Source organism: Megalobrama amblycephala, linkage group LG3 (genome assembly GCF_018812025.1).
Source record: "Megalobrama amblycephala isolate DHTTF-2021 linkage group LG3, ASM1881202v1, whole genome shotgun sequence".
NCBI lineage: Eukaryota > Metazoa > Chordata > Actinopteri > Cypriniformes > Xenocyprididae > Megalobrama > Megalobrama amblycephala.
The window spans coordinates 44816016-44843212 of record NC_063046.1 but is presented as its reverse complement, the minus strand read 5'-3'; the positions used below and the strand labels follow the sequence as shown (position 1 = coordinate 44843212).

Below are 27197 nucleotides of genomic sequence, written 5' to 3'. Positions count from 1 at the left end.
TTCATTCCCAATATGTGTTGATCTGAGCATTTCTTTATTTATAATCTCTAATGTCCATAATTTACAATAAATTATGATTAAAAATAAAATGTACAAACTGTTTAAATAGTTAATTGTCAATAGTACACTGACTGGAATAAGTACAGTCTTCTTGGCACAGTTCCCCGCATAATCATTATGTTTGCTCAATTACAGGAAACAAATGAACATGTCATATTTCATGTACTTCATCCTTACACCTGTCAGAACATGCTTACTCAAACGTGCAGCATGCTTTGGCATGTTAGATGCATGTAGGCTTAGAACTGCATGCTTTCTGATTTATGCACTCTCGTTTACATTAATTAATTTTGTCTCTCTGATGGTGTTATGGATTTAAAGATAGATGTTAGATCAAACATGTCTTCTTAGTGTGGGGGAGAGGGCAAAAATCTACCTTCAACTGTTTGTAATAATATAAGAAAACTATAGTGAAAGTTTTTTTTTTTTTTTTTTTAATCAAATAAATGCAACCTATAATGTCTATTTAAAAAAAAAAAAAAAAAAAAAAAAAAAATATATATATATATATATATATATATATATATATATATATATATATATTACAATTTAACTGTTTTCTATTTTAATATATTGTAAAATGCTATTTATTCCTGTTATGGTAAAGCTGGATTTTCAGTAGTCATTACTCCAGTCTGATTTGGTGCTCAGGTAGCATTTCTTATTATTATCACTTTGAAAACAGTTACCTGTTTTTCTGAATACCTGAAAGGTGTTTTTAAAACCTCAGCTGACTGAGTTGATGCAGGCAAAACAAGAACCGGTCCCCCTGGTTCTGGTGCCCCTGAACAGAGACACAGAGAAACATGGGAGAGGCAGGCAAACTCCTCTCTAATAAAGTATTTTATGGGCAGAAAACAATTCCTCTGCAAGGATTGGGTCTATGGCCATTTAATTTTCACCAGCTAGATTTATAGAGTCTACCTGGGCTCTCCACAGAGATACTATCCTGAATTAAAACCTGGAAAAGGGGACTGATATATAAAAAGAGAGAGATTGTTCTATCTTTTCTCTTCCCAGTCCTCCCATATTTTCTCAAAGCAGCTCCTGTAATCACTAGGTTGTGTATGTCCGGTCATTCGACCCCTGTGATCTCAAATTTCCAGACTGACTCAACAGCAGCAGCCCCGCCAATATAATAACAGGTCCGAAGTGCCAGTGTCTTGAGTTCCCTTTATTTTTTACTGAGGGACGTGGGGAAATAATCAAGGCATCCTCTGCAACTCGTCTCCAATCCATTTACTCCAGAGGTGGGGGTCACAGCAACACTTGGACACTAAAGCCCATTGAAAATTACAGGCTAGGCCTTGGACGGTGGGAATGCCTGGAGGGGAAAAGACAAGACCTCGGCTCCACAAATGCCGGAGAATGTCATCCCACTCTCAGCTCATGTTTGTTATCGGCCTATTAGCCAGTTGCTAAATGAAATCCGTCACGGACAACAACAACAAAATCCATCAGAACATGTACACGTATTAAAAAAAAAAAAACATTCAGCCATATTGGCACAAGAAAGAAAGATTAGTTAATTCCCAGAAGAAACTGCAGCATTCTTTTCTTCCCGAGCAATTCATTTTTAATCAGCAATTATTAAATTCCTTTTAGATGTATTACAGAGCTATAAAAAAGAAATTAGTACTATTAAAAGAAAGGTACATGATTTCTATTGTATAATAGCCTCTGTGGCTCACCATACATCTCTAACTACACGTACAGTAGTTTATAATAGATGACATTGTAATGGGCTATTCCCAAAAACCTCCTGCTAGTTATTAAACCCATAGTCCTTCTGCACTAGTAAGGAGAACACTTAAAAAGAATTGGAGCAGTTTTAAGAGAACTCAATACAGACCCTCATTTTCATGCGTCACATGATGTGTGTGTGTGTGTGTGAGGAGAGATTATGAGCCCATGCTGCTACACAAGAGGAACACCTCCTACCTTTAGTGCATACCTGGAAGATTTGCAGTGTGCTGCCTTATTATTCTAGAAAATCCTTTTGAAAGATTATTTCTCTCTCTTCTTTCCCTTCCCCGTTGAACTAAGGACATACACCATCAGCAACCTTATGATTTTTTTTTTTTCTTTTTCTTTTTGTAAAGCGCCAAATTATCTACACTTACATGAATTTGGCTTGGTGGGAAAGGCTAGCTTTAGGCTTAAGTATGTATGCTAATTTAGAATTTATGGGTTTTAAATATGTTCTTGTTTCTATAGTAATGGGACGTCTCTATTCCAGAATGTCTGTGACCCTCCTGAAAGACCACCAACAGTGTTACGTTGAGAGAGACTTGATAATATATATATATATATATATATATATATATATATATATATATATATATATATATATATATATATATATATATATATATATATATATATATATTACAAGGAAAAGCAGCCTACAAAGATACTTATTAAAGCTATAATTTTCCAATAAAATTCAATTTGTTAATATTAGTTCATACATTATGTGCCATGAACTAACATACAATTACTGACTATCTTAGCAACTAGCTGTACATGAATATAGAAAAGTTTTTGGACGAACCTTTTAACAGCTGTCAACTTGTTAAAACTACAATAAGTTTCGAATGTTAAAAGAGTTAAGTAACATGATGAACTAACAATGAAACAGCAATTTTAACACCATTTATCTAGGTTAATATCTATATTAGTATTTATATACAAAAAGAAGAACATTACATCATGAAACATTGTCCTTTTGCAGTGTGAGAAAATCATTTTGTTCTCCACCTGCCCTCAGCAGCGGTGGCCAAAGTCACGGGAGGGCCAGTGGCTGATGCTCGTGACAAATCTTTTCAGTGTCCCACACAGCATGTTTTCCATTTAAGAGGCCCTCCTCAGGAGTGCTTTTCAAGACTACTGATAATTTGTGTCTTTTGCTTTGCAGATCACTCAATTCAGAGGATTCAATTAGCCGTGAGCGAGGGGCACGCTAGCTTTTACAACGCCGGCACATAACTCAGCAAAGCACTTGCAGACCTGGCTAGCTTTGTAGCTCTTGGCACACAACACCAACTTTGCTAGCCAGCATTGTTTTTCTTTCTTTTTACATTGTTATCTCAGAGAGACAGAACAAGAGAGAAGAGAAAGAGAGTTTCAAGGGCTATACATCTCAAAGGTGTCCTGGATATGCTTCAAACGTAGCATTAAACAAGCCCATGAAACATGAAATACCGACTATATCCTTATGCCCTGACCACTGTGACTGATTAGAATGAAAATTTGTGGCCTTAAAGAGAGGGTAAACAGGGGGTAAACTCTTTAGGGAGAAAGAAAACAAAAATCACAGCGGTGACTGTAGGAACTTGCATGTTCACAACTAGACCAACTATTGATTGATTGATTGATTGATTGATTGATTCATTCATTCATTCATTCATTCATTCATTCATTCATTCATTCATTCATTTGGCTTCAGAACAAAACAGTAAAAAGTGCTTTTTATATTTTTGTCTTCTTTTCCCAACATTCTTAAATCAAGATACATTTTCTTGAGAAGTAAAATGACTTACTATATAAGATATTAACTGCTTTCTGAAATAAACAAATAAATAAATAAAATTAAAATGACAACAAGAAGTGCTTATCAAGTAAATTAATCTTGTTAAGAAATTTAAACTGAAAAACAAGACAGAAATACAGAGTTTTTTTTTTTTTTTTTCAGGGTTAATTATTTATATAATTTGTGTCCGATTTTATTAGAAATTTAAAATATGTTATTGAAATGTAACTTTGGCCAGCAGCTTTGGAGATTTCTGTCTTTCTCCATTCAAGTACATAAAACCCGCTCTCGCGTCTCAGAAAATAGCTGCTCGAGGACTGCCAAAATGGCTGCCAAGCCAACTGAATTTCCTTAAATGGAAGTTAGTTATGGTAAACCATGTCTGAAACAGGGAAATATGATATTGTTTAGTTCTCATTTTGTTGTAGGGTAAATGAAAGTTCGAGCAGATGTAAGTTATGCATGTTTGTTTAGGTGATTTGGTGGAGTTCACTGAAATATTTATCCTAACATCAAGCGTATGTGTATGTTTCTAGACCCATTAAACAGCCTTTTGTGAAGCAATGTGTATGAAAGTAAGTGAAAAGCATTGGATATCTATAATTGCACTCTCTTTCCCCTACATAAACATACGCACATACTTACAAACCCACTGTGTGCCTGTAAACACTTAGAAACAGACTAATGGGAGGCCTTTTCTTTTCTGTAAAAATCTGTCGATGCAACTGTTGAATACAAACACCCTCCATATGCTTCCATCAAGTGTGCATCGTTAAAAAAGAAAAAAAAACTCTTCTCAACTTGTTCGATCTTTTTTGTCTTCCCTTAGAGCCAAGGCATTCTATTGTTTCTTTCCGTCCTCTTTTAGAAAGTTTGGTGAATGTGCTGGAGTTCGGTTAGATAGAGATGGAGCCAGAGGGAGATGAAGGGATGGGAAAAGAATGAATCTGAATACAAGCACCGTGGGTTTGGAAAGACAAGACTAAACGATCCAGGCAACTGAAGGGCAGTTCAATGGTGCTGTTTTCAGGGTCTGGATCTGAACTGCTGCTGCTCATGTAAATGGAAAAAAGACCCGTTGACACCAAGAACAATAGCTATAAAAATAACTATAACGATAACTATATTAGCATTCACTTCAACACACAATATCTTTCTTTTTACTTTCTTTTTATTATAAGCGTGCACTGCAGTTCTTTTATTTTAAATGCTTAAGCTCTTTAAAGCAAGATGGACTCTTATTGGCTGATTGTCAAAGTTTTTGTCGTTTATCAGCTGAAAAAAAAAAAAAAAGCTTCTGAAAGTGATTCCAATGATTATAGACCCCTTAAAAGCAGACGTAACAATTACGTCACTTGGAGCTGCGCGCACATAGTGGTTGCAGAAAAATAGCGGTAGCAATTGGAGAAAAATGTGCAAAATCCACAGAATAAGACAATGTTTTGTTGTGCGTCTAGATGTTGGAATCGGAATGCAAAAAATATAGTCTTCATTTTTAAAGAAAACCATCGTTGAAAACGTCCTTTGAAGCTAAACGGAGACGTTCCACAGACTGGACTGATGACACCTGCAAGGATTAGTCTACTATTAAAGCAGGAATTTGATGTAAACAGTAAGTCTACATAATATTCACATATGCAGTTCAGAGGACATACATACATAGCAGTTACAGCATTGAAATAATATTTAAACATATAACATTTCACATAGATAACTTTTAAAAATAGTCTATAAAATTTTTATTTCACAGTACTCCCAGTTCGGACTTTATTACTCGCAATTGTGAGTTTATTTCACAATTCTGAGGGGGAAAAAGTCAGAATTGCGGGATAAATTGCAATTCAGAAAAGACAGAATAACGAGTATATCTCACAATTCTGTTTTTCTTTGTAAGAAATGTGAGATATAAACTCAGATTTGCGAGAAATAAAAGTCAGAATTGTGAGATATAAACTTGAAATTAACTTTTTTTATTATTTTAATTCGTGGCTTAAACAAAAAAAAAAAAAAAAAAAAAAAAAAAGTTGTAAGTTACGCGTCAAGAGACGTATACGCTTTTAGCTTCTCCTGAGTATATACGCTTGGGGTGTCAATCAGGTAATTATATATCTCTGGCCACTGGATGCTTGGCCATTTCGTTTCGTCATTTAACCACTGACAAGGTGCTATGGCAAACGGATCCGTAAGCTGTATCCCACTCAGTAACGTTAATTTTTTTAAATAACAGTGCTTATCGCTGGGTGACAAACTGCTGTGATATGCGGACAACATTTAAAAAAAATAACAAATCAAAATATTCTATAATGTTTCTAAATCTTAAATACTTTGAATCGCTTCGTCGTAACTCTCTAGTCGTGCTGGTTATCACTCCCGGGTTTTCTGCAACCATGATGCGCGCGCATCCCGAATGTTTACAAACATTAAGGCCCAATCCCAATTCCCCTTACCCCTACGCCTACGCCTACCCCTTCCCCTTGCCCCTTGAAACAGAGTGTCAAGGGGTAGGGCTGAAAATATTCCCCTAAGAAATGGGACACCACTACTAGACCGTTACACGTCATCATAAGTCGTCGCTAGCTCCTACGTCATAGATGCGCCGATGTTTATCACACACTTCTAAGATGCCATCGATAGCTTTATATCATGTAACGTACACGTATTTATGGACGTAACCACAACAAAACAATACATTAATCAGGCATGCGGCAAAAAGACAAGTTAGCTGCCACCGGATTTGAATTTATGTTGTCAAATCAACGCGGGTTTCAATAAAATATAAAAAAAATATGTTGTGGAACTATCATAAAGTAAAAAACATTAGCGAACTTTTTTCATAGCGATTTTAACAAATCTTTTTTCGGAGAACATAACCGTATACATGAACACAAGATTAAAGGCAACATAAAACAAGTGATTATTTATTACTAAAATACTGTTTACCATAAAAAAATACTTACAATACTTATGTAAATACAAAAAAATACTTATGGGTCTCTCTGCTCGCTCGGTCGGCCATGTTGGAAATTTATCATACCCCTTCGTCTGAAGTGTGGTCCCGAAAAATCTTCGTTTGAAGGGCTACCTGGCCCTTCCCCCTACCCCTTCCCCTCCAACCAAATGAGAATTGGGACACCCCTACCCCTTCACGTGAACGCGCGAAGGAAAGGGGAAGGGGTAAGGGGTAGAATTGGGATTGGGCCTAAATAGGCCTATTGTTCCTCTGTGTCTTTATCGTTATATAGTTGTGGTGTGGACTTTATTTGTTTGTTTATTTGTTTGTTTGTTTTTTAATTTAGAACGCTTTTTAAAACAAAATCTTTATTGGTAACGGATTAATTATCATGCTTGGTGTGAACAAGCCTTAGTTTACTGTGATTAATTGATAAAAAATAATGTGATGTGTACATAGACCAAAAACAAACAAAATAAATTTAAGTACAGGAACTCTTCATTCAAGTTGGCTCAACATACATTGGCATGCAGGTGTTTGAATGTGTATGTGTGCGCTTCTGCCCAAATCTGCACATGGCATCACATGTCGACACAGACCACGTTATTCACTGCAATCTCATGTCAACGGCAATAGCAGCATCCACCAAAATAACACTGACAACGGCATGCGACAACCGTGAATGTGTATGTGCGAGCATGTGTGTGTCTCTGTGTCTGTCTTAGGCAGATGTACTAAAAGAACTGACAGATCTGAAAAATAGGCAAACAGGAGCTGCTGGGAGCTTCCTCAGGGCCTTTGCGTTTTCAGTCCGGGTGTGAATACAAGAGGTAGAAGTGTGAAAATAAGTAAATAAATAAATAAAAATGTGGAAGAAATGTTCAGACTCTTAGATCTCACCCATCCTCATTCTTTATCGACATGTCTCTGATTCTTTCTTTCTTTGACTCAGTTCTTCTTTTTCTGTCTTTCTCCCTCTCTCTCTCTCTCTCTCTCTATCTGGGCTTGTTAGAAGTTTAGTCCAACTTTAATCCGATGTCATTTGAATAAAGAAAGTCCATATTAAAAGCTGCCAATGTATACATAATAATAGCATAATTTTTAGGGGTAACTTTTAGCTTGTGGAAGTTTGTCTCAAGCATCCATAAATGTCTAATTTGTACGGTAATCTAACTTTTATGGTTCAAGAATATATGCAGATTCAATAAATGCTAATTTTTACTGATTTTTTTTTAAAGCAAAGTTACTTTAGTTTCATATATTCAGCAACACACTGAATTTAATATACATAATTTAACTGTGTAGCGAATGTATTCATGTGATACTATTCTATTTATATCGTAAAACAAAACTCAAATTTCAGGAAAATGTTTCTGGTCTACAATGGATTCTTATATACATTGTGTTATATCAATGCAATTTTTGACTTATTATATTACTATATTTATGCAATTATTCATAAGAAACTTTAGTATATAACTTAGTCAGATTACCTCAGTTAACCTATATCAAAAAGTCACTTATAGTGTCGTAACTGTGGCACAGCATTTGGTACAGGTTTGAAAACATCTGTTTGTAAGTGCCTGTGTTTGTGTCTCAGTCCATGTCTTTTCCTTCCATCCATAACTAGTTAAATTAGATGGTTTATCCCACTAATCAGGCCCTTTGGAGAGAGCTCATCTCAGTCATAGAGTGCAGTGAGAACACAGTTAAGCTTTCAGTTAAGTACTTTTTGAGAACACATATCACTAATGATATCTCTGTTTTTCCCCCTAGATTGAGAAATGGAAATGCAAATGGAATCTTTTGCCCTCCAAAGGACTTTTAGGAGGAATATCTGAGACAAAGTTGATGCTTAAGTGCAGTTCTCCTGTGCTATGAGCAATATTGTCCTCAGGGACTGAGCTAGTTAATATAGTGTCTTTGTACTAAACAAATATCAAATCAAGGGTGAAAAATAAGAGGAGATGGCGCAAGAGAGGCCAGACATATTTTCAGTCATGGATTTTTAATGTTGACTCTGCTCTTTCTTAATTAAAACTCATGCATCAGAATATACTTCAGAGCCGAGACTTATTAGCGACACTGTTCATAATGCATAATCTCCCGTGAAGTGTCTCCGAGATGTTTTGAGAGCAGCAGGGTTTTGAGCAGAGCTCTCTTTGAAAGCAAAGCAGATAACTAGCAGAGGAAGGCCTGCTGGGGTTGCATAAGCATCCCTTGGACCTTAGGGAGATTAAGATTCTCAGTGTGTGTGTTTGTCGGTGGGTTTGATCGTGGCAAATGTGACTTCTGGAACGCAGAAGGCAATAATGACCCTTGGAGAATGTGTAAAAATATGCTAAAAATTAATCTAATAGATACATGGCTGCTAATAAGACAAACCCACACCGAGATGCCATATATATATATATATATATATATATATATATATATATATATATATATATATATATATATATATATATATATATATATATATATATTTTTTTTTTTTTTTTTTTTTTTTATATACACACAGAAAAAGCCAGCAGTCAAAAAAAAAAAAAAAAAAAAAAAAAACCTTAAGCCTATCACACTCACACGATCACACACACACGCTCATCTTCAAATTAATTAGTGGCAGGTGAAAAATGAGTGAGCTGTTTCTATCCTGAGCCCGATATCTCCCTGAAGACTCGCCATCGGGTCTATATCTGGCTGCTAGGTCGCTGGTTCGGCCCTGCTAGAATGAACAGAGACCCCAAGAGTCCTGTGAAACTGGCCTCCAGATGGATATATGTACATTTCCATTTAGGCCCGGCCCAATTCCCCTCTCCTCCTCTCTCAATCTCTCACATAAAAAGTCTGACGAGGGCGAGGTAAATGACAGTGACATTTGCTCGGAATCCCTAGTGTTTCCGCTTTGTTGTCTTTCTACCCCACACTCTTTATAGCCCATTTTTCATTTTTTTTACTTCCATCTCGGGCTGATTTAAGCACTTTTTGTACTTCTCCTCTTCTTTCTATCTTTCTTTCTTTTGATTTTTACTCATTTCTGTATCTTTTCTTTCCTGTACCCCCCCTTTGTTTTTCTCTTTCTGCTCTTCTTTAGGCCCCTCTGGAGTAAGAGGCTAGGTGTGTGCTGTGTACCAAGTGCTATAAAGGGGGGAGGGGGGGGGTGGGGGTTAATATTATCCAGAACGGAAATTTAGCTCAAATGGTTCTCCCTTGTGCTTTTAACCTTGTGCTTGTGCTCACAAATGCATATCCCCTACTAGTTTATGTATTAGTGTATGTGTTAGTGTATCTCTGTGTGTGATTTAAAACATTGATTTCTTCGGCAGTGCCAAGGGAAATTTCTTGCTTGTATATATACATATTTATATTCGGAACAGAGAGTGAGGCCATGTGTTAGCTGTCTGAGAGTATGTGTAAATGTGTAGATTTAATCCAATATATTTATGACTAATTGAGGTCAAGATACAGTAAGTCCAATGCAATAAAACTGTCTATGCACTTATTTTGCGGATATAGGATGTGGTTAGATATATTACAGTGAGGTCTGAGATCACTAGTGAAAATGCTTTATTTTGTCCTCCGTTTTGCTTTAATGCCAACAGCACTTGAGCTGCATAACTTCCAAAGATAACTTGTCAGTAAATGTAAATCACAAATTTGCTTACAAATTTACAATTTAAAATTCCTGTGATGGCAAAGCTGAATTTTCAACAGCCATTACTCCAGTCTTCAGTGTAACATGATCTTTCAGAAATCATTGTAATATGCTGATATGATGCTTAAGTAATATTTATTAATATCAGTGTTGAAAACAGTTGTGCTGCTTAATATGTTTGTGAAAACCATGACACATTTTGTTCTGGTTTCTTTGATGAATAGAAAGTTTAGAGCATCAATTTTAAATAGATTTTGTTTTGTGGCATCATATGTCTTTGACTTTACTGTTGATCAATTTTTGATCAATTCTGCATTATATATATATATATATATATATATATATATATATATATATATATATATATATATATATATATATATATACACACACACACACAGTGGCAAGAAAAAGTATATGAACCACTTGCAGAATCTGTGAAAATGTGAATAATTTTAATAAAATAAGAGGGATCATACAAAATGCCTGTTATTTTTTATTTAGTACTGTCCTGAGTAAGATATTTTACATAAAAGATGTTTAAATTTAGTTCACAAGACAAAACAATATCTGAATTTATTAAAATAACCCCATTCATAAGTATGTGAACCATTGATTCTTAATACTGTGTGTGGATAACTGATGATCTATGATTGATTTTTTGTTATGTGATGGTTGTTTATGAGTCCCTTGTTTGTCCTGAGCAGTTAAACTGGTCGCTGTTCTTCAGAAAAATCCTCAAGGTCCTGCAGATTCTTCAGTTTTCCAGCATTTTTGCATATTTGAACCCTTTCCAGCAGTGACTGTATGATTTTGAGATCTGTCTTTTCACACTGAGGACAATTGAGGGACTCAAACACAACTATTAAAAAAGGTTCAAACATTCACTGATGCTCCAGAAGGAAACAAGACACATTAAGAGCTGGGGGGTGAAAACTTTTGAATTCAAATATCAAGGTAAATTGTACTTAATTTTTCTTCCGGGAAACATGCAAGTATCTTCTGTTGCTTCCGAAGGGCAGTACTAAATGAAAAACAATGATATTTAAACAAAATAAGAAAAATTGTGACATCTGCATCCTGTTCAAAAGTTTTCACCCCCCGACTCTTAATGCATCGTGTTTCCTTCTGGAGCATCAGTGAATGTTTGAACCTTTTTTAATAGTTGTGTTTGAGTCCCTCAATTGTCCTCAGTGTGAAAAGACAGATCTCAAAATCATACAGTCACTGCTGGAAAGGGTTCAAATATGCAAAAAATGCTTGAAAACTGAAATTTCTGCAAGACCTGGTGGATTTTTCTGAAGAACAGAGCTCAGTTTAACTGCTCAGAACAAACAAGAGACTCATGAACAACCATCACAAAACATAAAAACAGTCGTTGGATCATCAGTTATCCACACACAGTATTGAGAATCAATGGTTCACATACTTATGAATGGGGTTATTTTAATAAATTCAGCTATTGTTTTGTCTTGTGAACTAAATGCAAACATCTTTTATGTAAAATATCTTACTCAAGACAGTACTAAATAAAAAATAACATACATTTCATATGATCTCTCTTATTTTATTAAAATTATTTACTTTTTCACAGATTCTGCAAGTGGTTCACACACACACACACATATATATATATATATATATATATATATATATATATATATATATATATATATATATATATATATATATATATATATATATATCCCTCATTCGTTTCAAGTTTGGTTTCGTTTTAAAGCGCAGTATTCCAACTTTGTGAGTATTTGTAGCGAATTTTGATGCCACGAGTCTGAACAAATGAAATGAGATTTTCGAACTCATGCCGATGTAAACAAATCCATCTTACTTGCGCTGACTGACAGATCCGAAGCGCTCGCACAAAGATGCCTCAGACAGCACGCAATCCCAATATGCACATATAAACATTAAAGTACTAATATTGAAGTAAAATATTTTAAAAAAATGTGTTGAATATATATTTTTTTCCTATGGTTTTGATGAGATGTGTGCCAAATTAGGTGTTATTAACAGGGATTTTAAGATGGTTGCTAGGTGATTTTGTTTTGGAACCTTCAGAAAACTTTAACTCAATTTTTCTCAAAATTATCGACTTCGAACAGGTGTAGCTCAGTCATTTTTTGTTGGATTCAAACAATAACTCATTATTGAGACACATTTTGCCAGCACAGGTCACATATACATATATGTGTGTGTTCGTGTGTGTGCGTTCTGTATATTTCTAGAATTAAATGTAAAAAAAATCCTGGCCCTTCAGTGTGATCTCAGACTTTTGGATCTCACCAGAGTGTGTTTATATGTGTTCCCTCACAACCCCTCATTCATTCCCCTGTGATATCTACCCAGCTCTGTGAACGAGGTGTCCCAGGAGTGCTTGTCGGCTTTTACGTGTCCTCATAATGGCCAGTGGCTTATGGGTTTCTGTTAATTGCAGGCACCTGTCTGAACCACCTCTCATCATCAAAACTCTCTTAATGACCACGGAGATCAATTTTTAAACAGTGGCCATCATATTTTACACACTTGAAAACAAACTGATGCGTTGATCTCAGAGGAACACTTACATAAAACATCTGGCAGTCTCAACCTTCCCTCTCCACCCATCTCCCTCGACAGACGGATTCACATTTGCTTTCTTAGGCACACGGACAGACGTTTTCGAATCTCAGGGGACATTACATACAGGTATTTGATGATAGAGGCAATCAAAAAATATTACAGCACATGTTTAAAAAGTAACACATCTTTGGAAGTGTTCTGCTTTATTGTGTAGCGCGAAACCGCGGTGCTCGCAATTGTTATTTTTGGTTTCTGTGTATTGTGAGATAACGCCAGATGTGTCAGGCCGTTTGATGCAGATGTGTGAACCGACTGTAAGCAATCTCCCTCCGCCACCACCCTCCCACTCTCACGGCAACTTTGTCCTCAGCATCTCATTTATTTGCTTCTCTTTCTTCCTCCTCTCTATTATTTTCTCTTCCCATAAGCTGCTTGTCAGATTTATCAGGAAGAAAGCAAGCATGCATCTGTTCGTTTCTCCTTTTCCAGATATAGAACACTTGTTAAACAAAATCGCGTAAAACCGGGTTCAGTTTGAGACCAGATGTGTGAACTTCAGGCAAGATCTGACCCAAGAAAATCGCTGTAAAAGGAGAGCAGGAGGAGACGGATGAAGGATGTGGTGTTCTCAGGCAGAAATGGAGAGATTGAAGAAACGATAAAAGACCGCTGGCCAGGGGAGCAGTCATGTACATCGGATAACCGCACATCTCCGGGGTGCCAATTTTTTTATTTTTTTTTAGTATCACTTCACACTCACTTTCTGCAGGTCAACATAATCAAAGGGTTTTACCAAGTTTTACCATTTAGGGTAAACTTTCAGTGTTGGCACATGGGGAATTTAATAGGGGAAAGTATTATTTTTGTTCTCCTTGTTATGGGTTGTTTAATATGTATTACATCAACTTGGAAGATCACATTTTTTTCTTGACACATCATCTTGCAGTATGGAAGATTTTAACGCTCATGTAGAAAGTTGAAAGTGATGATCTTATGTTTTTAGAGACTCAAATAAATTCCATATGGGAGAACAGAGCTGTTTTCCTTTCCCATTCATTTGGTTAACCTCTATTTGACCCATTTGTCTGAACCACAGGCATTTGTGTATTTGTAACTATCTAGATTTATGTATCTGTGTGCAGGTCTTTATTTATTTGCATTTCGTGACCTTGGAGGGTCAATAGACCCCAAACAAAACGATTAATCTGCACAAAATGAAAAATAAGGATGAGGCTGAGAACATTTTTAAAAGATGTTCATACAAATGCATAAATCCTCCCGCCTGCAGCAGAAATATCAACACCTATTCTCGTCAAAGCTTGTCTGAAGTCTCAGCACCAATGAAGATGAAGAGTAAAGGCATGCAGAAGAGCTCTAAATATTAAGTCTTCTCATTCCTGCAACTGCTTTCTCAGCATTTACTAATTACAGGCTTCAACCAGGGTCTGTTAGAAGACAAACACATAAAATACAACCAAACAGCAATTCTAATGAATGTATTTCTAAATAAAAACAAAGCAAACATTTACATTAATCCCCTCTGGGATTTATAGAAGCCATAGAATTAGAATCAGGGCTTTTCTGTGATTTTGTAGATGAAAGGGAAGCTTTTTTTAATAACTAGTAATGCAAACATTCAGAACGTGGAAAGGGAAAAAAAAAAATAAAGCAAATGAAAGAGGAGAGCCAAGTACAATATTTCTAGTTCCTAGTTTATGCGTGTGTCATATAAGTATATACTGTAAGTATAAATTACTTTAAATGTACGACAGCCTTGACAAGGTTACTTCCACATATCACTGGCCCTGAAAATAAGTCTAAGTTATAATTGCCCTCCTTTTCTGATCTCAGTGCTTCACATTTTTAATTACATAATATATTATTCCACTTTCAGTAACTCTCTGTAGTAACCATTTTGTGTTAGACCAATAACAGCGAAAGAGTGGAGAGAAAGTAACAACTGCTATCATGACACAAGACTGTTTGCCAGCAACTGATAATATTACTCTTGATGTTAGCATACGAAAGACATATTCAGGATGGTTTTTTGCTCTGTTTGTATAAAGACACTTTTTTCCCCATGCCCAGTTATTCCCACGTTTTACCATTTTCCACACATCCCACTCTGATCAGTGTTTGTGCAAAATAAAGTTTTACCATTTTCTTTCATAACCTTAAAAAAGTTGCTTTAGAAAACAACACTTATAACATTTTGTTCTCCAAAGCTGTTCCTGGCATTCTAAACTGTGTTTGGCTGTCATCCTTTTCATTCCCTCTCAGTGTGGGCAAGCCGTTTTTTTTCTGTTTCTTTAACTCGCATACCCGCCTGTCCATTTGACCACAGAGGGCTTTATTAGAGTAATATAGTGGTGAAATATATGGTGGTATATAGCGCATCAATGCATTTTTTTTTTTCTTTTCATTTTGACTATGTTGAAGAATCTTAAATGTAATTACGTGAATTACATATATACACTTTTAGAAAAACATTGTACCTTTAGTGGTACAACAGCTTGTCACTGGGGCACTAGCCTTAAAGGGACATCTTTGTACCTTATCTAACCCTCCCTAAAAAAGGGTGCGTATTAGCACCGTAGAGTTGTAATAGGTACTACTGTAATGCTTTTAAGGGTAAATAAGATACATATATCTCTCTTTGAGGGTACTGCCCCATGAACAAACACATTTTGCAAATTTTTTCTTGTTTGAGAAGCAATTTCAATCAGATATATCACAATAGGGAAGAAAAGACTATCGCAACTTCCGACTTTAATGCAGACTTTTTGTTATTCTCCTAAATCTTATAATTTGCTGTCATTTAGAATTCTTTCTATGCATGTTTTCTGAGTTGATTTGAAACCTGAAGAGAGTAAACCCAGAGGCTTAGCGTAGATAAATGATATGGAGGTACCATGGGACTGTCCTACCTGTCTTAGCCTGCAGCTCATACACAGAGCCTGGCATGATCTCTAATCTAGCCTGGGGATTGAATCTGGGCCTCCCTGGATGTTGATAAAGAGAAGAACAGATGCTCTCAGAGCCTGAGGCTCCTCCGTTCCCCTTTCTTTGATCATTGTTCAGTTGATGCTGCCTGTTGTAGACAGGTAACATGCAGGAACACACAAGCATATGGCGCTGATGAATGAACAACACACACGTAACAACCAGCTACACCCACCGTCCTCTATAAACAAGTACATACTTAAAAAATCAGCAAATACGCAGTGGTCTTATCTCATGTCCAGCTTATTAGCAGAGCAAATTAACAACTTATGTTGCTGTCATATGCACAAAAGTGGTCAGCTCACTGAGCTCCCTGTGTTCTCTCTTTTAACAAGAAACTTTTATTACAATGCATTATTCAGTTGGGTGGGAGGGAGGTTTATGGTGATAACCTTCTGAGGGAAAAATCTCACCATGTGGTCTGGAGCTGTGGCCCGTCTTTCTGCTGGTTAAACTTCAAAGGACTAGAAAAAAATTCACACCAGGTTCTCTCGCTGAGGGGATTTATGTAAGCTGGAAAGAATAACAGAGAGGGGGATATTCTCTGTCCTGTGGCCTCAGATATGCATCACGAAAAAAGTCTTTGTTCACATGGAGCTCTCAGCGCGGCTTGTTTGGCAGGTAACTGTCATTTACCAAGTGCTGGGGTGAAGTTCAGGTTTAGCATTAATAGGTGGGATTAAAGACTGACAGTGACGGAGAACCCTGGAACAAAGCGCTTGTAAGGTCCGCAAAGCTTCAGTCGTGTTGATGCTGCTGGAAATGTTGCTGAAATGTCACGAGAACATTCTGTGTTAGCATTTAGAGCAGGCTGCCATATGCCACCTAACTGTGTGAAAAAGAAGTGTGCTTAATCGTACTGAATGTGCACTTGTTGTATACTTATAATCTTTAAAAAAAAAAAAAAAAAAAAGTATATAAAAAACTGCACGTGGCAATTTTATTATATTAATGAAATAAAAAAGAGTACACTTTCATGACACTAATAAGTTTTACTTTAATGCTACATACTGCATTAAATATTTATAATGTTTTTGTAATGTACATATTAAATATTAATAATACTTTTCATGCTTTAAAGATGTACACTTTTTGGTGTGTTGACCAACATACTAAAGCACATGTAAAGTATTCACGGTATACACGGAAAGTATTCAGACCCCCTTAAATTTTTCATTCTTTGTTATATTGCAGCCATTTGCTAAAATCATTTAAGTTCATTTTTTTCCTCATTAATGTACACACAGCACTCCATATTGACAGAAAAACACAGAATTGTTGACATTTTTGCAGATTTATTAAAAAAGAAAAACTGAAATATCACATGGTCCTAAGTATTCAGACCCTTTGCTGTGACACTCATATATTTAACCCAGGTGCTGTCCATTTCTTCTGATCATCCTTGAGATGGTTCTACACCTTCATTTGAGTCCAGCTGTGTTTGATTATACTGATTGGACTTGATTAGGAAAGCCACACACCTGTCTATATAAGACCTTACAGCTCACAGTGCATGTCAGAGCAAATGAGAATCATGAGGTCAAAGGAACTGCCTGAAGAGCTCAGAGACAGAATTGTGGCAAGGCACAGATCTGGCCAAGGTTACAAAAAAATTTCTGCTGCACTTAATGTTCCTAAGAGCACAGTGGCCTCCATAGTCCTTAAATGGAAGACGTTTGGGACGACCAGAACCCTGAACATAACAACATTAAATATAAAGATGTACTTATAAGTCCTACTTGAGTAAAGTTCTACCTCTCTAAAGTGCAACTACTTGCATTTAATATAAATTTAAACTATAATACATTTCCATTGAAGTGCAAATAGCATGCATTCAAGTGTCTAAAGTATATTATTTCTGTAATAAGTACTCTTTTTAAAAGAATGCTAAAGCATACTTCTTTTTCACAAGAGTAAATAGGTTTATAAAATGTTGTAAAGTGTTTGATGGAATGTTTTGTTATTGTAGTTTAATGATTCCTTTAGCTTTATGAAATTGACTATTTACTTCAGACAGCTTAGAAAGCTGTGTTTTTTAAAATGATATAATGGATTCTTTTGTGCTATATTTCTTTTCTTATATTTTTCAATATTTTTCTTCATTCTTCTTTCTATATCGCTCCTCCATTTCTGAAGCTCAGCGCCCAGTGGTTTCACAATGTCTCTCAAACAAATTACAGTTAATTACAGCCATTCCCTCCATCTACCTCAGTTTGACATACATGGCTGGACTGCAATCTTCCCCGCCAATCGTGCGCACACTTACATACACTCACTAGATGGCAAACAGATGCACACGTTATCTGAAATTGTTCTCCCAAGAACACACAGACACAGACACAGGCAGTAAGTTTTGGAAGATCATTTTTAGTCCATATCTGCAAGACAGACATTTCAGGATAAGAGATGGACTCCCACACCTTACTGCCTGATTCTGGAAGATAAATTCTTCAAACAGTGGTACAAGAGAATGTGGTGCTGGTCCTTCAAGAGTCACTCTCAAGCTGTCTGTCTATAAGGCCTATAAAAACCCAGTCTTCATGTATTTTATAACACTTCAGCTTGTGATTCTTATTAAGTGCGGGTCATTTTTTAGGATTCTTTAGCTAACCTAAGTCTCTGAGATCCTGCACCTTGCACTTCTGGAGACTCCATGTAGGTTTCAGTACTGGGAAATGGTGGCACTGAAGACTAAAGGGTTCCTGATGGCTTCACACTTAATTCTTCACCTTAATTCTTAATTCTTTTGCAGTAAACGTGTCTTTTCTTCTCCAGCTGTTTTTGTATGACCCCGCTGACCCAATGAGCATTTTGATCATTTTTGACTTTTCAGTCTGAGTTAAATCTCTTTTTTGGCTCATTTTGCCTGTAATAGCAAACCTGCCTAATAATTCTGCACACCTGAATATAAGGCATTTTTCATTTCCAGCCTTCATGAACAATTATATATCACTTATAAATTATTAAAAACAATATTAATAGTAGTTATTAAGATTAATGTGGTTTAGAATTGGTATATATATATATATATATATATATATATATATATATATATATATATATATATATATATATATATATATATATATATATACCAATTCTTTTATATTTTATATATAAAAACATAATATTGGTATATAATTTTTATATATTTTTATATTTATATTTATATTTTATATATAAAAACAGTACTATTTTGAAATATATTTATAATTAAAAAGGTACAATTTATTTTAAATTGTAATTTATTCCTGTGATGGTAAAGCTGATTTTTACCGGTCATAACTCCAGTATTCAGTGTCACATGATCCTTTAGAAGTCATTCTGCTATTCTGATTTGTTGCTCAAATATTTTGTTTTGTTATTTCAACAGTTATGCTATTATATATATATACAAAATATTTGAGCAACAAATCAGAATAGCAGAATGACTTCTAAAGGATCATGTGACACTGAATACTGGAGTTATGACCGGTAAAAATCAGCTTTGCCATCACAGGAATAAATTACAATTTAAAATAAATTGTACATTTTTAATTATAAATATATTTCAAAATAGTACTGTTTTTATATATAAAATGATAAAAGAATAATGTTTGTGCCTGGAACAGTTGAGGCTTATCTGCAACCCACTCCAACATGCTTTTTTGTGTCTTTTGGGGAATAGAATGTTAAAACAAAGAATTCCATCAGCGCTACACTTTAGTCTCACTCCTCGATTTCTTAGGGATGTTAGGAAAGACTAAGCATGAGGAGGTAACAGCTCTTATTGATACATCTGAAAAAGAACAAAACAAGCACACAAATACTTACAGAGCATATTTTAAACCTTCACCATGGAAACAGCAATTCATCTGTTAAAATGGTGTTTTTGGAAATCGCAAAATCTGCAAGTTCACATATCCATGAATCATGACTATATACACGCTCATGCACACATCAAAAACATGCCATAATGAAATGACAGGTTTTTTTAGTATTGATGTGGATTACATTGTGTGTGTAATTCTTTATGTAAGTTGTCTCTTTATAAAATTACAATAATAAACACAGAAGACTCTCATTCCTTTTACCTCCAGTCCTTTGAAGTAAAGTTGAAACGATGGAAGGGAAAACAAGCAGAGTACATTTCTGCATATTAAATACACAATTGTGGGTTTCTCTCACTCTCTTAACATTCCACTAATGATGAAACACTGTATTTTATGTCCCGTATCAAAGGAATTCAATATCATATCAAAGTAACTCATATCAAAAGCTTCGGTTTGAGGTTTTTTATGTATGATGCATGAAAATATGACATATTAACAGATGGTACACTTTCAAAAGCAGAGTATTTGACATACAGGACGTTTAAAAAGTGTACCTTAGTAAGCATTTATCTTTCACCTCTCTTAGTTTATGGGATGAAATATTTATAGCATTATGAGATATTTTATTTGGCAGTGGTTCAGAGATATGGTTGGCGGGACAGAAGAAACTTCATAAACTCGACCATGTTGCTAATGGAAGTTTAATTGTTAATGAGCCGCTGAATCATCCACAAGGAATTCCATTGTTTGGACGCTGTGTGCTGTTTTTAAACAGAACTTGGAAGTGAGAAAGACTTATGTGGTAACGGCTGCCAAAGATTGCAGCTCGAGCTGAAAGCCGACATCCTTTAGGGAGTGTGTGTCTGGGTTACAGATCACATATTTCGATAACGTCTCAGCGAGGTGTAATGACTGCTGAAAACATTGTAGCCAACATCTACAGGTGTTTTAACAAGGAACATGTGGCTCAGACTCTTCTTTAAACAACAGGATCTTATTCAAGCCATCTATCAACGTCTGGAAACTTGGCGGCCTGAATAGAAAACATACATCGAGCTGAACATCGGGATTATTGCATTGTGAAAAGTCACTGTAAGATAAGACAAATGAATAACTTTTGAAGTATCGGTTTCTTCATTAATATCACACAAGTGTTTAATACGTATGATATCGTGCGAAACAGCCCTCAGATTACTAATTTTGTTTATAATTTGAATCTCTGCGACCCTTCAGCTTCTCTCCCTTTTTTGCTTCCTCGTCTCTCAAAGGCAAACTGACCCCTCAGTTCCTTTCCACCCCTGTTTGCAGCAAAGGTAAATCGAGGTCTCGCTTCATTCGCACAGATGCACGCCACACACTTTGATGTGGAGGCTAGGTCCGGGCTTTGATCCACCTCAGCTTGGCTTAAATTAAACTACCTGAGCGCCTCTGGCAGGACACAGAAGATGCTCGGGGCTAAAGCACAGGCTGGAGGAAAGACCTTGACCTGGAGACACACATCAGCCAGAACAGGCTGAATAACTCATACTTTGGACACTTGGAGCCAGAATGTATGTTATGGACATCTAGAATCCTCTTCGCTGGAGTGTAGATATTGGTTGTTTTCTTTCTAGAATGTGAAAGGGAGCATAAATGTTGATATTTTCCCCATTTGCAAAGCTCCAGTTTTGCTCAGTTTTTCCGATCCTCATTCCCCTCTTTTATCACTGCTCAGCGAAACTGTCAGCTCAGCAAAAGCCGCATGTAATTACCTGTCATGACAGAAAGCAACAACTCTCTCATGCAACATTCAATTCAACTTGGAAAATCGGAATTTCAAACTTCCTTCTTGGAAAAGTACAGTAGTCAACTTTCAGTGACTGATGTGGTTGTATGACATCATACAAGCATATTCACAGCCAGGGCTTGACAACTTTTTTTGCTCACCAGACACTGTGACTAGAGGTTTTACAAAGTTACTAGCCACTCAGCATTTTTACTGACCACAATTTTGAAATTGATACCATGGGGGAAAATTGCCATATAAATATAATCTATAATATAATCGCAATCTATAATATAATCTCATAATTTGTCAGCAGGTATATTAGGCTGCTGTCACTTTAAGACCTGACGCACAAATCCATTATACTGTTACATATGCATTTTCTTTCTCAACTGTTGAGAACATTCACTTCAAACATAACTGACTATCTGCATTTTGACATTATTTTAGTGTATTTGACTGTTTAAGCATAATAAGCAGTGGAAAGAACTCAATTTAGTACTGAAAGGCAGCTTTATGCGCGCGCACTTTGGGTGTGAGCACAAAATCTGCAGAAATAATATGATGGTTTGGTAATAATTGTGTTCCCCTATGGTACAATGTTGCCTGAGGGCAACAGCTGGATATAAAATGTTACTTTTTATTGAATATTAAACTTTTAATACATTAAAAACTAGATACATTTGTTTGTTTAAATGTCTAGTTAAAGAAATTAATGTTTTCAATAATATATTTCTTTTTTCTACATGAAAATGCCAAATGTTTAAATTTTTCCATTGTGGTACAATGTTGCCTCGAGGCAACACACTTATAAAAATTTAATAAATAAAAAAAATTATGAAAATGTTTATTGATTTTGTTAAAGTGTCCAATTTTAAGCAGGAAAAACAACACTAATAATTTTTTCCTCATTGATATCATATTGCGTACCATAGAGGGTTAAAGACTACAATTGAAAAATGTATATATTATAAAATTTAACCCGCCAAAGTGGCAAGTAGCTAGTGGCTAGTGACTGCGTTACACACCACTGCTGAAATCCACCCGCAGTTGGCGGGTGTGAATGTCAAGCCCTGTTCACAGTGGTAAACTTTTAAGCTAATAAAACACAAATGGCTGAAGTTTCCTACATTGCAGAATAATAAAACCTATTTGCAGTGATAGGTGTGTAAAACACTGCAAATGACTGGTTGATCATTTTACACCTGCAAAAGAAATGCTGGCACTGTTCAGCATCATTTATCTTCAGCAATTTGGAGACACCTTAGGTGACAATTGAACACCTGCAAGGAAAATGATGGCATTGCAATTTGTTTCTTAATACATGTTAAGAGTGTCGGCCAATGGGACACTAAAGTCAGTGATTTCATGTAGGGAAATCCCTCATGCAAGTTGTCATGCTATTGGGCTTTTTATTTATTCATTTAATATATAACACTACCATTCAGAAGATTTGTGTTATGTTTTTAAAATAAGTATCTTATGCTTACCAAGGCTGCATCTATTTGATAAAAAAAACAGTAAAAACAGTATAATATATTTATAATTAAAAATGTACAATTTATTTTTAAACTGTAATTTATTCCTGTGATGGCCAAGCTGATTTTTAGCAGTCATAACTCCAGTATTCAGTGTCACATGATCCTTTAGAAGTCATTCTGCTATTCTGATTTGTTGCTCAAATATTTTGTTTTATTATTATCAATGTTGAAAACATTTAATGCTACGCATATATATAATCTATTTATTTTACTAAAAATGTATTTAGCAAATCATATTAATAAATGTGAAATTATTCAACCTAGAATACCGTTACATCTGTCATTTTGGTTTGTGATAGTTAGACCTTCAATGGATTAAACATCTTTTCTCTATACAAATACAAAGGTCAGAGCATTTGCTCCACATTTGCATTGGTATGAATGGCAGTGAATGGAGCACAAAGTCTAGTATCTAGTAGGCATCATGCACCTTTATCTGTCAGTGTGCCACACCTATATGCATTTGACCAAATCCAAGTCTAACCTCAACTCAAATGAGCAACCACACGCACACCACAAAGCCTGGCATACCACAGCATATCATCACAATGAGTGTATCATGCATGTATGAACACCCTTGTGTATAGTCTCCCTCCCTCTTTCCTTCTCTTTCTTTTTTTAGTTCAGCCCTAAATACCATTAACAGTTCAGACACAATGACACTGTTTTATGACAGTCTCTTGTTCAAAGTCTCTTTTGTTGTTATTGTTATCTTCTTCCTCTCTTTCTCTTGTGTGTCTAATCTTCACTGGGAGTCAGGCGAGATCTTATGAGGTCATAAGTAGTGTGAGAATCAGAAGTTTTTAACAGAAGTCCCCAAAGACTTCCCCCCTCTATATCAGGCCGGTGTGTGTGTGTGTGTGTGTGTGTGTGTGTGTGTGTGTGTGTCAAAATGAGGCAGTGAAGAAAGATGCCAGACTCAATATAAATTTTTATTTTTACTTCTATACTTTCTGAGGATTTGACCTCTTTGGCAATGCTTGCACTGCCTGAACATGTCCTTAGTTCAGGCATATGGATATTTGGACCAAACTGAGACAGACTTTGCAGGACAGGATTTTCAGGATAATCACATCTAATATAGCATAACATGCACTATGATTAAAAGAGATTATATTCAATATGGATAAGGGGGAATATATATATATTTATATATATATATATATATATAAAAAACAAACAAACAAACAAACAAAAATAATCAGAGCAAATGTTAGCCAGTACATTTTTACTCATTAATTCTGCATTAACGTAAAAGAGCATTGACGTAAAACTTAGAAGCATATTTACGTTTCAAAAATATTATTTCTGTCACTGGAAATTAAAAATTTTTTTTTCATGTTCAATTGATCCAAAATGTATTTTTATTTAAAGTATATTTTATTTATAGTGTTACAAAAGATATCTATTTCAAATAATTTACTGTTCATTTCTAATCATCAAACAATCAAGAAAAGAAAAAAGTGTCACACAGTTTCCACAAAAATATTAAGCAGCACAACTATTTTCAACATTGATGAAAATACCAAATCAGCATATTAAAATGATTTCTAAAGGATCAAGTGACAATGAAAATTCAGCTTTGCCATCACTTGAATAGATTAGATTTTAAAATATATTTAAAAAGAAAATAGTTCTAGATTGTAATAATATTTCACAATATTACTGTTTCAGTGCATTGTTGTCCAAATAATTACAGTCTTGGTGAGCATAAGAGACTTCTTTCAAAAACATTAAAGGGTTAGTTCACCCAAAAATGAAAATTCGGTCCTTAATTACTCACCCTTGTGTCGTTTTGTTCATTTTTGGAACACAAATGAAGATCTTTTTAATAAAATCTGAGTGATTTCTGTCGCTCCATTGACAGCTACGCAACAACCACTTTGGCGCTTCAGAAAGTTCATAAAGAGATCATAAAACGAATCCATATGAATTGAGGGGTTTAGTCCAAGAGACAAGATAGCTTTATATGATGAACAGATTGAATTTAGGCTTTTACATATAAACATTCATCAACTCACACATCAGTTGTTGTAAACAGAAGCTCAAGCACGTTTGCTTGACTTGCGAGAATCAATGAGATTCGTTCTCGCACGTTTGAGCTTCCTCAAGAGATTTGTTCTTGTGCGTCAAGCAGGTTCAGCTGAGCTTCTGTTTACATTCATTGATCAATGTTTATATGTGAAAAAAAAGCCTAAAATAAAACGGTTCATCATATAAAGCAATCGAGTCTCTTGAGAAAATTTGGACTAAACCACTCAGGTTTAGACGATGTCTTTATGAACTTTTTGAAGCGTCAAAGTTTCAGTTACGTAGCTATTAATGGAGGTACAGAAAGCTCTCAGATTTCATTAAAAAAGTATCTTTATTTGTGTTCCGAAGATGAACTAAAGTCTTACAGGTTTGGAAGTCCCCACAAGGTCAAGGATTTCTGGTATTGACATCCTTGTGAGGACATTTTGTCCCACAAACTATTTACCAGGACCACACACACAAACGCACACGCACATTAAGCATGCTGAAACACACTCCTGGCGTGTGAGTGTTTAAGTTCAATTTCTTTCTCCACAGCATTGTGATGAATCTAGTTTGGGTTTGACTTCCTCAGAAGGCGTGTTCAGGGAAAGAATCTCATGACTATACGTTTTTATTAAAGGACAATCAGGCTATTAGTTGGGTGTGGTGCATTCCGGGCTGTTAAAAATGAACAAAATTGAGTAGAAGACTTTGTCTATAATAAATACTACTTTCCCATGTCTTGATGAAATATCACTTAGAAGAAACTGAGTCTGATGACTTAAGGAGAAAGATGGAGAGAGAGAGAGAGAGCTCTGCGGCACAAAGCTTCAGTGTCTAGAGACTCCAGGCAAGCGTTTATGTGTGTGTTTCCAACTGTGTGTGTGTGTGTGTGCGCGCGTGTCTGCAGCATACTGATGTGCCGAGCGGAGCGCAGGATGAGGGAGGAGGAGAGAAAGAGAAAATGTGTTGCCCGGGGCAGTGTCTCTCCGTCTATTCTTCTGTGCTCGTGAAGAGAGGACACAGCATGTTATTTTTTTAAATTCTTCATCAAATTATGAAAAAGATTAACCTCTTCCTGTAAACCGAGAGGAGAGGTGGAGTTTCCAGTGTGCATGTGTGTGTATAACATGCGGGCTTGCGTGCCAGCGTTAACTGGGTGTGAAATTATTTGCTGAAAAGACATTTATAAGCATATTTCTGTTTTGAAGGAAACCATATTTCGTCACAGGCTGGCTGAGGGAGTCGTAGTGTAGGACTGAATGCTAAATGAACTCGTATCGATGCGTGTGTGTGTAAACGCAGAAGAGTTTACACAAACTCTCTCTCTCTCGTCTACGTTATTCAGTTTTGTGCTTGTCTCTCCCACTGTTACGACCCCAAAAAACAAAGTCGAAACAAGTGTGAAGTAGATTTGCATCGCAGCGAAGATTCAGAAAGCCTGATTTATTTTTGCTTCATATTTCAAGCATTTTATTGTGCTGCAGCTGTCTAGGGGATATAATAGCATGTCATTGATTCTTACTGTCTCTGTCTCTCTGCATCTTTCTCTATATTGGAGCATCTATAGATAATCTTTACACAATCTGCACTCTTCACTTGCGTTCTCCCTCAAGGTTTATGACTCAAATGGCAATGCTATTCAACTGTGCCCAGTGCGGAGTGAGAGCAACGAGTGCTTTTTTGGGGAGGGCTTATGTTTGGCCGTGCGTGCGTAGTTTCAGTAATACACAATTACACTTGCCGCAATTTCCACATACATTGTTTTCAAAATACAGAAAATTAATGTGATATTTCTTGTTAAGGAGATAGAAAAAACAAGCTTATCTTCCTTAATCTGCGCATCAAGCTTCTGTTCCAAAGCTCGGCGATTGTTTTCGGATAAATTATGTCCGTTTCATCCTTTTATTTATTATATTTTTCTGTGTACGGTATAATCCATCTGACCCATATTAGATATCCAAATTTGATATGATTCAAAATTGATTTGATTTGTTGCAAAATAATCAAAAGGGAACAGATGAGTTTGACCAGATTGGCTTGATGGAGATGACGAATCATGTTCCTTGGAAATTCCTGAGCGGATTTGCGTTGGGTTTTAACCTTTATTTACGCTGCAATAAAATGATAAAACAGAGGTAACAATCAGCTGTGGAAAACATTTTGAATAGGTCAGAGAATGACAATAATGAATATACCATTTGTATTGAATCTCACTAAAAATGCTCTCTTTCTGAATAAAAGTGGGCGTAATTAGTAAACAGTAACTGAGAGTTGCATGTC

The 27197-nt window shown here is 35.8% G+C and overlaps 1 protein-coding gene across 6 annotated transcripts in view; it reads left to right on the top strand.

Moving 5' to 3' along the window:
* pcdh7b (protocadherin 7b) overlaps positions 1-27197 on the top strand; it is a 139623-nt gene that overhangs the window by 17382 nt on the left and 95044 nt on the right. The window contains exon 2 of one of the 6 annotated variants that reach the window (XM_048185629.1): positions 8319-8925. The exons of the other annotated variants lie outside the window; for them this stretch is intronic. Coding sequence (XP_048041586.1) covers positions 8319-8423 — 105 coding nt within the window. The 3' untranslated portion in view covers positions 8424-8925. Of the gene's footprint in view, positions 1-8318; positions 8926-27197 lie in introns of those variants that run through there. 6 annotated transcript variants of the gene reach the window in all.